The following is a 12,346-nucleotide window of genomic DNA, read 5'->3' as shown; positions in this document are numbered from 1 at the left end:
CCAGAGGAGATGCAAGAACTCAGCAGCTCTTCAGCACACTGAGTCTCTCTGGCATCGCTTTTTAAAGACTAGACCCAAATGCTGCGAGATAAGGGCAGTTAGGCTATGTCCGAAATGCTCCTCAAAGTCAATGACATCTGAAGGCATTACTAAAGGAACCAACAGCAGCTGGATTTATTTCTGCTGAATTAAGCATCAAGAGTTGAACAAATCCTCACAGCGACTCCACGAGGCATTTCTAGGGCTTTGGTCAGGGTCTGGAAATTCCACTCTAAATTGTAATTTCACCTTGGTTGGTACAAACGTCAGAATTACAGGTTTGTAAACCTCTGGATCTCCCCCAAAATTGTTTTTGAAGAAGTTGACATCCCATCAGCCACTTTCCAGTCCACTTGTACTGAGGAAGCTTTCCCTAACAGCTTACACAGCACCTAAGTAGTTCAGCTATCACGAGCTCATCTATCATCTCCGAGTTTCTTTCAGAGCTTGAAGAGCTGTTATTGGTAAAACTGTCGATTTCCCTTAACGTTTTCTACAGAAACTTCACATCTCAGTCCTTGTTTGAGGAGATCTCTACAAAGTTTTGGCGTGGGAACTTTCAGAAGTTCCTCCACTCCGAAGAGACGCGTGAAAAAATTAATTCAGGGTGTTTTGCTGCTACGGCCTCATCTCTTCTGCGTGCTGCTCATACTCCGTGACCTTTTCCTGGGTCTACAGTCTTTGGTAGGATCCCCGTTCCACAGTGGGTGGGTGTGAGTGTGCATACACACGTGCGCTTGTGTGTTCACTTTTATACCTTTTGTTAACTGTTCTTCAAAATTCTTTTTGTCATGTTTTTTTGGAGGTTGTTTTTTTAACATTCAGCCTAACAAGTGTCACAATCCTCCACACTCTGCTCACTTAAAAATTATTTCAGATTTTTTTTTAGGATGCCCTCCTTCTTTGCCTTACCTTGCTATCCAAGCTCTGCTGACTTCTTTTAGATTTCTTTTTTTGATAAGTGGAATACTTTAGCTTAAAGAGACAAATGACATCCTTCTATAGTTATTGTCACCTGCAAAGCTTTTACTCTTCTAGCTGTTCATTTTAGCTTCATTTTATCAAGTTTTTTGGTTTGTATGAAGAGTTAATGCTAACTTTTGTGTTGTTAACACTTAAAAATTTCTTCTCTCTGAAACTATAAGCAGCAGCTGGTATTAAAATTGTTTAAGAATGGGAAATATTACTTCAATCTAACAATTTTATGTCTATTTATTATAAAGGCTGCTAATTCAGTTTTAAAGAAAAAATAAAATTCTTCCTTTCTAACCATAATTTCTTTTCCTGTGCACTATTTAAACAATTTAGCAGCAGCAAAGGAATTAATTTTGTAGATAATGCTGCTGACATTTCACAAACACTCTTTTTTCTCCAAAAAGAATCTGACAGGCCAGATCAAATCCGGGCTACATAAAATACAAACCTACTGTAGCAGCTTACTAGAACATGGAATTACTCATTCTGCCTGACAAATGGTTCACACAGATCTATCCCGCTCCTGTTACAGATTTCACAAATTCAGCTTGGATACATGAGACAAATAAACAGCTAGCATAAGCAATGAAGCCAAGGGAATAAAGACTGACCAGTTACAGGAAAATAAAGGAGGCAACTTACAGAAGGACTTGCAAGGAAGGTGAGAATTACTCAATGTTTTAATATTTAGACCCATTTCAAGGAAACAAACACACCAAGCCTACTTGCTACTTTGTTATCTTACAGTACGCTTCAAAGAATGAACAAACTACAGTGGAAATGACAAATTTGCAGTAGTAATAGCAAATGTGCATAGCAATTTTCACCAAAGAACCTCAAGATATTTTAAAATGTCACAGATTGAAACAGTAAAATGATCAAAAATGAGATAACTATGCCAGGATACATAAGTCACTAGCAGAGCTCAGATACCTTGCTTTGCTTCTGATGTGCAATATCTATGCCCTGACATGCCTATGCTTCCACAAAAGCACGTTTTTGGTAGTCAGCTCTAAAATGCCAGGCAGCGATGCTGTCACCACAGCAAGGCAGCAAGTCACGCTGTCCTCCACGTGAGGGGACGTCCTGTAGGATTTTAAGGCGTTTCCTTCATTGCATTAGCACCATTTGTATGTTCTTCTTCCAACTCAACATGCAGCGACACCACACACCTTGAAACAACATTCCCCAGGCTGGTAAGGTTCAAAATTAGTTAACAGCAATTCCCGATTGCTTCACGTAGGCAGTGCTAACTTAAATATTCTAGGGTAAGTAAAAATTAACAATAAAATCGACGTAATGGCTAAATAAACCAGTTTGATATCCATAATAAGAAATCTCTCAAACATTTAGCTGATGAGAAAGGTATCACGTGCTTCTCAAAAGCACAGTGCTAACTACAGTAGTAAGTGAAAGACGCAAACCCCCTGGTAATATGCAAATAATATTCCCCATTATAAATCTTCAGCTCCTCATTAGGTTGAGGCCACAAAACCCTTGTCTCTCCTGCACCATAATAAGAATCCAAGGGTTTAAGGCATAAGACTAAGGCTGTACCTTGGTCACAATTCCTCTCCACTTTCCTTTGTTCCCATATTTTAAAATGGCAAAATATTAAACATTTATTTACCATATTGTCATTATTCTTCAACAATAACATTACCATAGAGGTGAAAAAGCATTGGGAAATGTCTGCAAAAGATACCAATACTCAGGTGTACTTAGGTGAAATTTGTTTGTTTGTAAATTGTGATTTGGAAAAATAACATGGGCAATAGATTTTTACTTACACAGCATAGATAAAGCTATTGCTTATTGAAGTGGTTGGTTTACTATGTTACCAACCAATAAACCTTAGAAAGCTTTGATTTTATTTCAGATACAGAGGGCCAAACAAATATTTATATAGATGCTGACATAAGCAATCCCATTTATTTCAATAGGAATGCTTACACAAGTATTTTAAACTTTTTTTCTTGAAAATACCAATTTGTTTACTATTTATAGTCAAGATATTAAAAAAAAGGCATATTTATACCTCAGAGAATAACGATTATTGCTACAAAGAAGAGTCAATACAGACTCAATATAGCAAGCAACCGCTATGTATGTTGTAAATCTGCCAGACATTTGAAATGGACTGAAATATATAGTGTCAGTTTTCAAAGGAAAACAGCCAACCATATTTTACAACTTCCTTGTCAGGAAGTTTTTATACATCAGCTCTACTGAAATATGATTCTTTGATACAGAATTTTTCACTAAGCTGGTTCCAAGGTTTGAGACAATCATCAAAAGTTAGACTTGTTGTTGTTGTTTTCTAGCACATAAGAGACTTCAAAAATGATACTTTTTTAATTCTTATTGTTAGCCAGATTTCTAGCCCAAAAATATTACGGACTTCCTTTAAATATGAAGTAATTAATTTCTAGAAAAGTTCTCTTGTATTCTGTAACTTCTTAACATAGAATAACCAAATTTAGTAAACAGACCTCGACTATCATAATACTCGTCCACCCTCTGAAAAAAGACATTTAATATGTCATCTTGTGTGTGTGGATAATATTATATTTGCAACCTTCAGAAAGGTTAGGCTCTTTCTAATCAGCTATTCTTAAGACAGGGATATTTGACAAAAAAGGGAATAAAATAAAATGACATAATATTAACTAGTAATAAAGGGAAAAAAAAAAATAACAAGAAGAGATCTGCTTTCCTCCTCTACCAACATTTTGAAACAAGTCTGAAGACATGGTTGTTTGAAAAATCTGAGGCTTCTATAAGAGTTTCTGAACTTACAAAACGCTGTGCCTTCTGACGCTCCTCTTCTGTCGCAGCTCTCTCTCGAAGAATGGCTCGAGTCAAATGTTCATTTGAAGAAATCCTTTCTTGCTCCAGAAGTTTGCCAAACTCATCACGTACATACATTTGCTCTTGTTTCAATCTACAGAAGGTGGAAGGAAATTTAGATTGAAGGTGTGTTTTCCAAATGTAGTTTAAAAGGACACAGGCACAGTCACTTTAAAAGCAGTCACTGTAATAAATTATGATTGGCTTAAAGACACCTGAATATGAGCATTTGCTAAAAATTCCAGAAGTCTATTTCAGATTAACGTGTCAAAATCAGACAGAATACACAAATTTAACACATCTTAGTAACACAATTAAATCACACAAAGTACAATTTGTTCAAGACCTTTATGAAAATACATCTTTAAGTAACAAGAATATGCACGACGTTCTGTTGGTTGCTTGGTTTTGTTCTGTTTTTAAAGGAAGCCTTTTTCCAGGAAAATCCCTCTCTCCGTCAGCTAGTGGGCACCCCACTTCCAGCTAAAAGCTCTGTCCTTTTCTGCAATGGGATAATGCTTTCCTGTCTCTGGACATACCATAAACCCAAATACCGCATCTATTTAACAAGTTGCAAAAAGACCGAGCAACCATAATGAACCTTTCCCAGAGACTTGAGAGGATGAGATTAAAATAGCTATTGAACTTGTTGCCACAGAGTTAATAAAGGCAACTCCAGTCCCAGAAAATTCTCAACATTTATAAGTCACACACCATAAATATATTTGAAATCTTCACTATAGTACTTGATATAAGCACACCATATCTAATTTTCATGAAAATACATAGATATAAGTTGTTTAGCTAATAAAACTTATCTGTTGCATGTATGTTGTGACACTGAACACAGAGTCAGCATTAGGGAACTCAGAATAGTAATAGCAGTATCAAACACTGGTTTTCAAATAGATTTTTGAAAGAGTGATGGAGAGGAAGCTTAAGTATTCTCAGTGCATTTATACGTTGTCAAGGGAGCTTCAGAGAACAAATCATAATGAGTAGGGTCACTTTGTAAAAGGTACTAGCATTGCAGTACATTAGATTCTTCCCCAAGGAAAATATTTAAGCGAGGTGGGGAGGAAAAAGACAATTACAAGATGTATTACTTCTGTGCTCAGACACAACCCTCTGAAACACAGCAACCAACTGGGAATCTTTATAAAGAGTTTATTAAGCAGCATCTTCAATTACTCTAGCAAAAAAGTCAGATTATGCAGACATGGACCAAATTCCATTAAGTGATTTCCCAAGGTCCCCCAAATTATTCCAGCAGCTTTGATATAACAAATCCTTCACACAATCAACGGTGCAGTCAAAACACACCGGTTGTCTTTTAGATTGGAGAAATCATGTTTTGTCTAAAAAGAAAAAAAGTGTCAAAATAGAAGTCTCAGCAGCTTTTTCTTGTGAGAGACAGCAGAGAAAGCATTTAGCATTTCCAGAGACTGAAGTAAGCTCCTTCCTCATCCTTTCTGGATTTTACCTCCCACAAGCGGTTTTCCCCTAAAAGTGTCTCTTCTTTCTGCATACTGTACCTAGCAGAGTAATTAAAGTACACAAAATTACATAATACCTGAAAAAGGCTGCCAGAGATTTCCACACTACAAACTCTCCAAAATTAAAAAAAAAAACAAAAAACACCAAAAACACTTAGATGTTTACATGTAATTCTTGCAAATTATTCCCGTATTTGACATGAGCTCAGTCTTCTCAAGTCTTCTCCTTTTTGCCCCCGGAATTACAAACCTTTGTGAGGTCTCCTCTCAACCTCTCTTGCAAAAAGAAGAAAGTCAGTTTTCCTAACACTTAAAAATAATGGGCTCCTAATGTCAAGATAAACCCTTTGATGGCTTAACCTGACTGCTGTTACATTCAGCTTCCCTGCTAAGTACACTACAGAGGGACAGGATGTTCTTTTCTACTTTTGCCAAAACTCCGCGTGTCCTTTGCTGCAAACTTGCTACATGACGATGACCCAGAATCTCCTCTACATTTGCGAGTCATCTGACTCCCCACCCTACAGCGAGCCTTTAAAAAGCTTTTCATCAGAAGCTCTGACATCCCACAGAATTAGCAGACAATAACACAGCTGTGGGTACAGCCGCACCAGTGACAGAAGGGATGGCTATACAATGCTGGCTTCCCACAAGCAGGGAACTCGGGGCAAGACTTGCTATTTCGACCTTAACCAGCCCATTTAAAATTAGTCCAGGTACCTCAATACTACCTTGTAGCCATTCCAGTTTTGAGTATCTTCTTGGCCATGAACAGCCGTGTCCTACCATAGCAAGAGAGGAAAGGATGGGGATAGGACACCCAAAATTGGCACCCAGGAACTCCCTGCCAAAGTTCTATAACCCCATACCTCATCTTATAAGTTACTAGCTTCCAAGCAAACCATGCGATAAAAATCCCAGAAAAAGGATTCTGTGCCATCCTTTGTCGGCAATCCCATCTCACTGTCCTTGCCAGACCAATCACCCTAGGAACTTCCATCACAACAGCGTAACTGATGGGAGTGCAGGGAGAGACCCTCACTTCCAACTCCAACCTTTGGTAATAAAGCATTATATGTTTTTAACAAATTGATCTCCGCCCACCTCCTTTTTCCCCACTCCACGTGTAAAATGATATTTCTAAACAGATAGCGTGATGTGTTCTTTCCCAATATCTGAAGATGACAAACAGTATTTAATACTAGCTTGCTCATCGATACCAATAACGATGATGTTAAATATCTACATCAAAAATGGAAAGATCTTATTTATGTTGTTCATAACAGTTCATCCAAATGCAGTTTTCTTAGTTACAGACCGCCCTTCTTCCTTTAAGTGGGATTTCTTGATGTCTTTAAAAATGCACTTATAATGGTGTAAAAGTCAGCATAAATATCCAAACACAAAATTGTAAGTATCTCCTGCGTCATCGGATAGTTGCCAGTTTTGCAGCTCAGCAGTAACGCCTTGCATAAATTGACCAACTTCATCCAAAACAACCACCAAAAAAGACCCCCAAACCCCACCACCACCAACCCCCCTGCCCCTCACCTGCAAGGCTGCAGCAGAAGTTCGCATTTCGGAGATTTAGGAATGTTCTTGTAATCTCCAAGCTCAATTTATACTTGCCCCATTTAAAACATTCACTTTGGGGCCAACGATGTTTTACCAAAGATCATTTTAAGACAACAGTCTTGTCTGCTTTTCCATCTTCACGTTCCATGCAAACAAAATCTACTCTTTCAGCCTTTTATAAGAAATGTTGTTTCCCTGATCAACCCATCAGCTCTTCCCTGCAGCTATTGCAGAACTACATGCTCCATTTCCAGAGGATTTCACTTTGGTGATTAACTAATACTTCCCAGGTTTTTTTTTATTCCTTGCTATTTCTAGATAGAAGATTTACAATGCCGAAACATTCGGTAGTTTGTTAGCAGAAGTACCTTGCGCTTTCATACCACTTACCAGTTAGTAGGAGTCAGTCATTTATTTCCTCACATATGACTCCTTAACCTTCCTTTTGCAACAGTATCACTAAATTTTGTGCCACATGCCTCTTTCGGAAATAAAAATATTAACTTTAGTTCCAAGACTGCTTTCCGAGAAATCCCATTACTAACCACCTTCCAGACTAATAATCTCCATTTGTCATTCGTGACAAATCTCTGCCTTCTCCAGTTTAGTAGCCATCAACAAGATCAGGCCTATTGTGTTTCTGTTGTTTTAAAGTTGCTATGTTGTTATGGGAGGGAAATCAAATTATTTATTCTCTACTGCTACTTCCCTTTAGTAAAGGTGTATTTTGCCTCTTATTTTCCATTCCCTTCCACGTCAGAAACAGATCTTCTCTTCAAGATTTGTTACATCTTTGCCACTAATTTTACTTCAACAGTTCCAGAGCTGTCTGGATTGCCTTCTACTCCCCCAAAAACATCCTTCTTTGGTAAGTAAAAAAAAGCCAAAAACCCATCTATTTAGTTTAAAACATACCAGAATAAAGAAAATTAAAACTTCTACTTGACTTTCAGCAATTCTCATTTTGACTTTTTGGCTTCCTTCGGCTCCTTCCTTCGACTTTTGGCATAAACCTTTCTTTGCTGATCCGTATGTCTGAATATCCATCTGTCTTGGGGACCTTTTGATCAACTGCAATCCTTTTTGAAGGCAGCTATTCAATCAGCAACATTTGGAGCTCTTTCCTACAAAACTTTTCTTCTTGTCTGGCTTTGAAACTAGAGAGTTTTCACAGCTTTGTCTTTTCAACTTTTTGAATTTGTCTTTGTCTTTGAATTTCCAACTCTCCTGTACATTCCTCCTCCTCTCCTCTACATGAAGAGTTTATCAGCTCTTCATTTCAATTGGCTTAACTAGATGCCTCCTTTCATCAAGATGTATTTGCTGATGTCACAAAGCAATTCTGCAATTCGCGTGCTTATCTCCAGAAGCAAAGCTTGCTCCTTCTTCACTAGACGCTAGTTGCAAGCCAAAGTAGTTCCCTGCATTACTGTGTCTATAAGCTCAAAAGCTTGGCGACGTCTCTGTATCCAGCTTTGCCAACGTGTTTAGGAGTAACTTCTAGACCAGGTCACCTTAGCCAAAGAAAGCTGCAGTAAAATGTTTTTTTACTCTTTTTTTTTCTTCTTCCTTGCGTGGCATTCTACCATAAAATAAATTTATACTATTTCATGATCAAATTTTATATAATTTAGGCAAAAAAGGTACTTGGTTTATGTTCTTCAAAAACATCCAAGACTGCCTTGCTCATGCAGCACCTTAAAGGAAAAATGTAAAGTCTTTCCTATCTACTCTAATCCTCATTCGTGTGATCAGGAAAGTATCTCATTGTACCTACAGAACAAAATATAACTAGTTAAATTTCTGAAGCACCCGCTAGACTTCTTTATTTAGGGCAACTTTTGTTCACAAAAGTCCTAAATACCCATCTCCACTGATTTAAATTCACCAGAGTTTTAACAAAAGAAGTAGGATTTTTAAGTAATTTTCATTTATTTGAGTTACATAATTGGGTGGCTTGTAGGAGCTTAATGAAACAAACACAAGGCAGATCCGTGCTGATATCAAACATTTGTTTGCATCAACTTACAGTAGTTTTCTTCCTTGACATTACAAATTCATTTTACTGGTTCAGCATATACCGCTGCTGAATAAAAGGCAAACATCAGCTAAGTCTACAGTAATAAATTGTATTATCTAGCCAAAAGTAAAAATATAAATAGATAGATGCACATCTGCAATTTATAAGGAGTTAAATAGCAGAACTTGTCAGTATAGTCCACTACTCCAAGAATTCCACATAAATAGACCACCTAAAATGACATTTTTAATTACAACAAATATAAAGGCTCAACATAATGGTTCTCACATTTAAGCACAAAGCTCTAGTTAACAGACAAGAGACATTATGCGTTACACTGATCATTTATACAGAGAGAAAGCGCTTTAAAAAAGTGCTGAAACAGCAGAGAAGGCTGCTGACTACACATTTTTCTACACAGTTGATAGTTTGAATAAAATACTTCTAAATAATTATGAAATACTGTTTCAAGAAGTGTACAGCTATTTAGTTACAGTAGCTGATTTAATGAAATAAAGTATGCAATGCTATCACTTTTCCATAGCACTATTTGAAAATACACATAAAGCATTAACAAGAACCTCTATGTACTAAAGTTTGGATTAACACTTCACAGTATTTCATGCTCTCAACTGTTTTATAGCATACGATCATATACAGAAAGCAACAACTCCTACCTTTCTACAGCACTGTCTTTTAGGACTTCAAAGCCCTGAGTTAACGCTACAAAGAAAATTTATTCTTCCATGACACTTGTACTTTTTGCAATTTAGTAAACAAACACCCAATGATTAAGTCACTCATCTTTTTATTACCCCTAAAGCTTCTGGTAGTCTTGAATTCTACATCGGAACTTCTTTCACACATCCTTCAAATGCTTGATGATTGCCTCTTACTTTATTAAGTAGAAAGTGCAGTCCACAGCTCTCACAGAATCACACAATTCTTTAGGCTGGAAAGAACCTCGTATGATCATCTTGTTCAAACTCCCTGCTCAAGCAGGGTCAGCTAGAGCAGGCTGCCCAGGACCGTGTCCAGTTGGGTTTTGAATATCTCCACAGATGGAGACTTCAGAACCTCTTAGGGCAACCTGATCCAGTGTCTGACCACCTTCACAGTGTTTTCTTGTGTTCAGGTGTTTCACATGTTTCAGTTTGTGTCCATTGCTTCTCGCCCTAATCCCCAAATCTCTCTGCTTGCCCTTCTCGTAGATAGGAAAGACATTTGCTTTCTTACCATCTCCAGGAACCTCTTCTGATCACCATGACCTTTCAAAAGACAATCAAGAGCGGCCTCGCAACGACATGAGCCAGCTCCCTCAGCACTCAGATGCAACTCATCAGTCCCCATAGAACTTTTCTATGTCCAGTTTGTTTAGGAGTTCCTAACCTGATCCTCCTTCCCTATGGGTTGTCATCTGTGCTCCAGACCGACCCTCTGGTCTCAGGGTTCTGGGATTCCTGAAAGCTGGCCTTAACAGTAAAGACAGAGGAAAAGAAGGCAAGAATGGCTTTAGAGTATCTCCACCTTCTCCATTTCCTTTGTCACCAGGAACGCTGCTCCATTTAGCAGTGGGTCCACACTTACCCCAGTCTTCCTTTTGCTGTTGATTTTAACACTATACTCTGGTATTCATCCCTAAATAGACAAACATCTCCATCTATCCATAGATCTATCTGCTGGTAGACAACTAAAAGTAATTAAGTATTTACATTAAGTAAAGCAATAGCAGAAATAACTGTCCTGGTTTCGGCAGAGATAGAGTTAATTTCCTTCCTAGTAGCTGGTACAGTGCTGTGTTTTGGGTTTAGGATGAGAACAAAGTTGATAACGCACCGATGTTGTAGTTGTTGCTGAGCAGTGCTTACACTAGTCAAGGACTTTTCAGCTCCTCATGCTCTACCGACTGAGAAGGCTGGAGGGGCACAAGGAGCTGGGAGGGGGCACAGCCAGGACAGCTGACCCCAACTGGCCACAGGGACATTCCATACCATGGGACGTCATGCTCAGTACATCAACTGGGGAAAGCTGGCCGGGGGGGGGCACTGCTCGGGGACTGGCTGGGCATCGGTCGGCGGGTGGTGAGCAATTGCACTGTGCATCACTTGCTTTGTGTATTACTATTATTACATTATTATTATTGTTGTTATTATTTTATTTCAATTATTAAGCTGTTTTTATCTCAACCCACGAGTTTTTCCTCACTTCTACTCTTCCAATTCTCTCCCCCATCCTACCGGGTGGGGGGGAGTGAGCGAGCAGCTGTGTGGTGCTCAGTTGCTGACTGAGGTTAAACCACGACAATAACAAACAATACCTTTAATTTTGCTATTTATGTGAACACAAAGCTTACAGACTGAAGACAGGAAAATGTGTGCATACCTTCCTGAAATTTATCTTTGAATAATTTAGTACACACAAAGTTCAATTTTTAGCTTGTTCAGTGGTACTTCAACCTGTTTTTATCATGGAAGCAAGAGTACATCCTTGCAGTCAATGACTGACATAATTAACCTACTGGACATACTTCTTGTAACTATGAGACTTCAAAACAGCATACTCGTATCAGCTCCCATCCTTGTTCTGGAAATCTGTTTTCAGTACAACCCAAACTTGTGAATATTAAAATCGAAAAAAATATCAGTGAATACCTAGAAAACTTCCCGGGGTTTTTTGTGCTAAGATGCAAAGATTCGTTTGTTATATATGTTTTAATAAAAGCATGCTTTCCAGGTAGAAAACTGGGTCATCTCCTGAATATAGATATTATAAACATAGACAATATTTGGGCATTAAAACATGGTGGGGGGAAAGCTTTTGTCAGAAGAAAAGAAGTTGTACTGGCTAAAACTGGACACACCTTTGTACTGATAGCCTTCACAGCACTGCAAACATCCCATTTATCTCAAAACAGAGAATAAAAATGCTCTGCCTGAGGCTCTTACTGCCTTTAAAGACTGGACGTAAGAGCTTAGCTAGAGGAGGAAAAAAAAATTATTGAATTTCCTTTGTCATGAATACTGTGACAGTTATGAAGCTTACCTATTTGAATGAAAAACTTAAATTGAGATCCCTCTGGAGAAAATTCCTACATTGAAGTAATTCCCATCTCACTGGAGACAGTAACCCCTTGGATTCACTCAGAGCAGAACACCGTCACGTGCATTAAAATTACTGAACACAAGAAGCAGACCTAAATATATGAAGTCTGGACTTTCCTCAAAAAACAGAAGTATGATTGAACATTGCTGTCACCGAGGGGGAAAAAAAAAAATCCTGGAGTAAACTGCAAGAGCCTAGGTAAGTCCTGTTACACCAACCACCAAAGATTTATGTATCTCAGAACAAATAGAGACATAATAAGAATTTGGATATTTTTAGTTATCATATT

General features: G+C 38.1%; 1 protein-coding gene across 2 annotated transcripts in view; it reads right to left on the bottom strand.

Moving 5' to 3' along the window:
- The window catches only part of CHCHD3 (coiled-coil-helix-coiled-coil-helix domain containing 3), a 165,203-nt gene that overhangs the window by 102,419 nt on the left and 50,438 nt on the right, over positions 1 to 12,346 (bottom strand). For both annotated transcript variants that reach the window (XM_076346608.1, XM_076346701.1), the window contains exon 4: positions 3,814 to 3,958. In XM_076346608.1, the coding sequence (XP_076202723.1) occupies positions 3,814 to 3,958 (145 nt within the window). The remainder of the gene's footprint in view (positions 1 to 3,813; positions 3,959 to 12,346) is intronic.

This window comes from Aptenodytes patagonicus, chromosome 1 (assembly GCF_965638725.1).
Source record: "Aptenodytes patagonicus chromosome 1, bAptPat1.pri.cur, whole genome shotgun sequence".
Classification (NCBI taxonomy): domain Eukaryota; kingdom Metazoa; phylum Chordata; class Aves; order Sphenisciformes; family Spheniscidae; genus Aptenodytes; species Aptenodytes patagonicus.
Note: the sequence above shows the minus strand (reverse complement) of the source record. Positions and strands in the feature narration are given on the sequence as shown.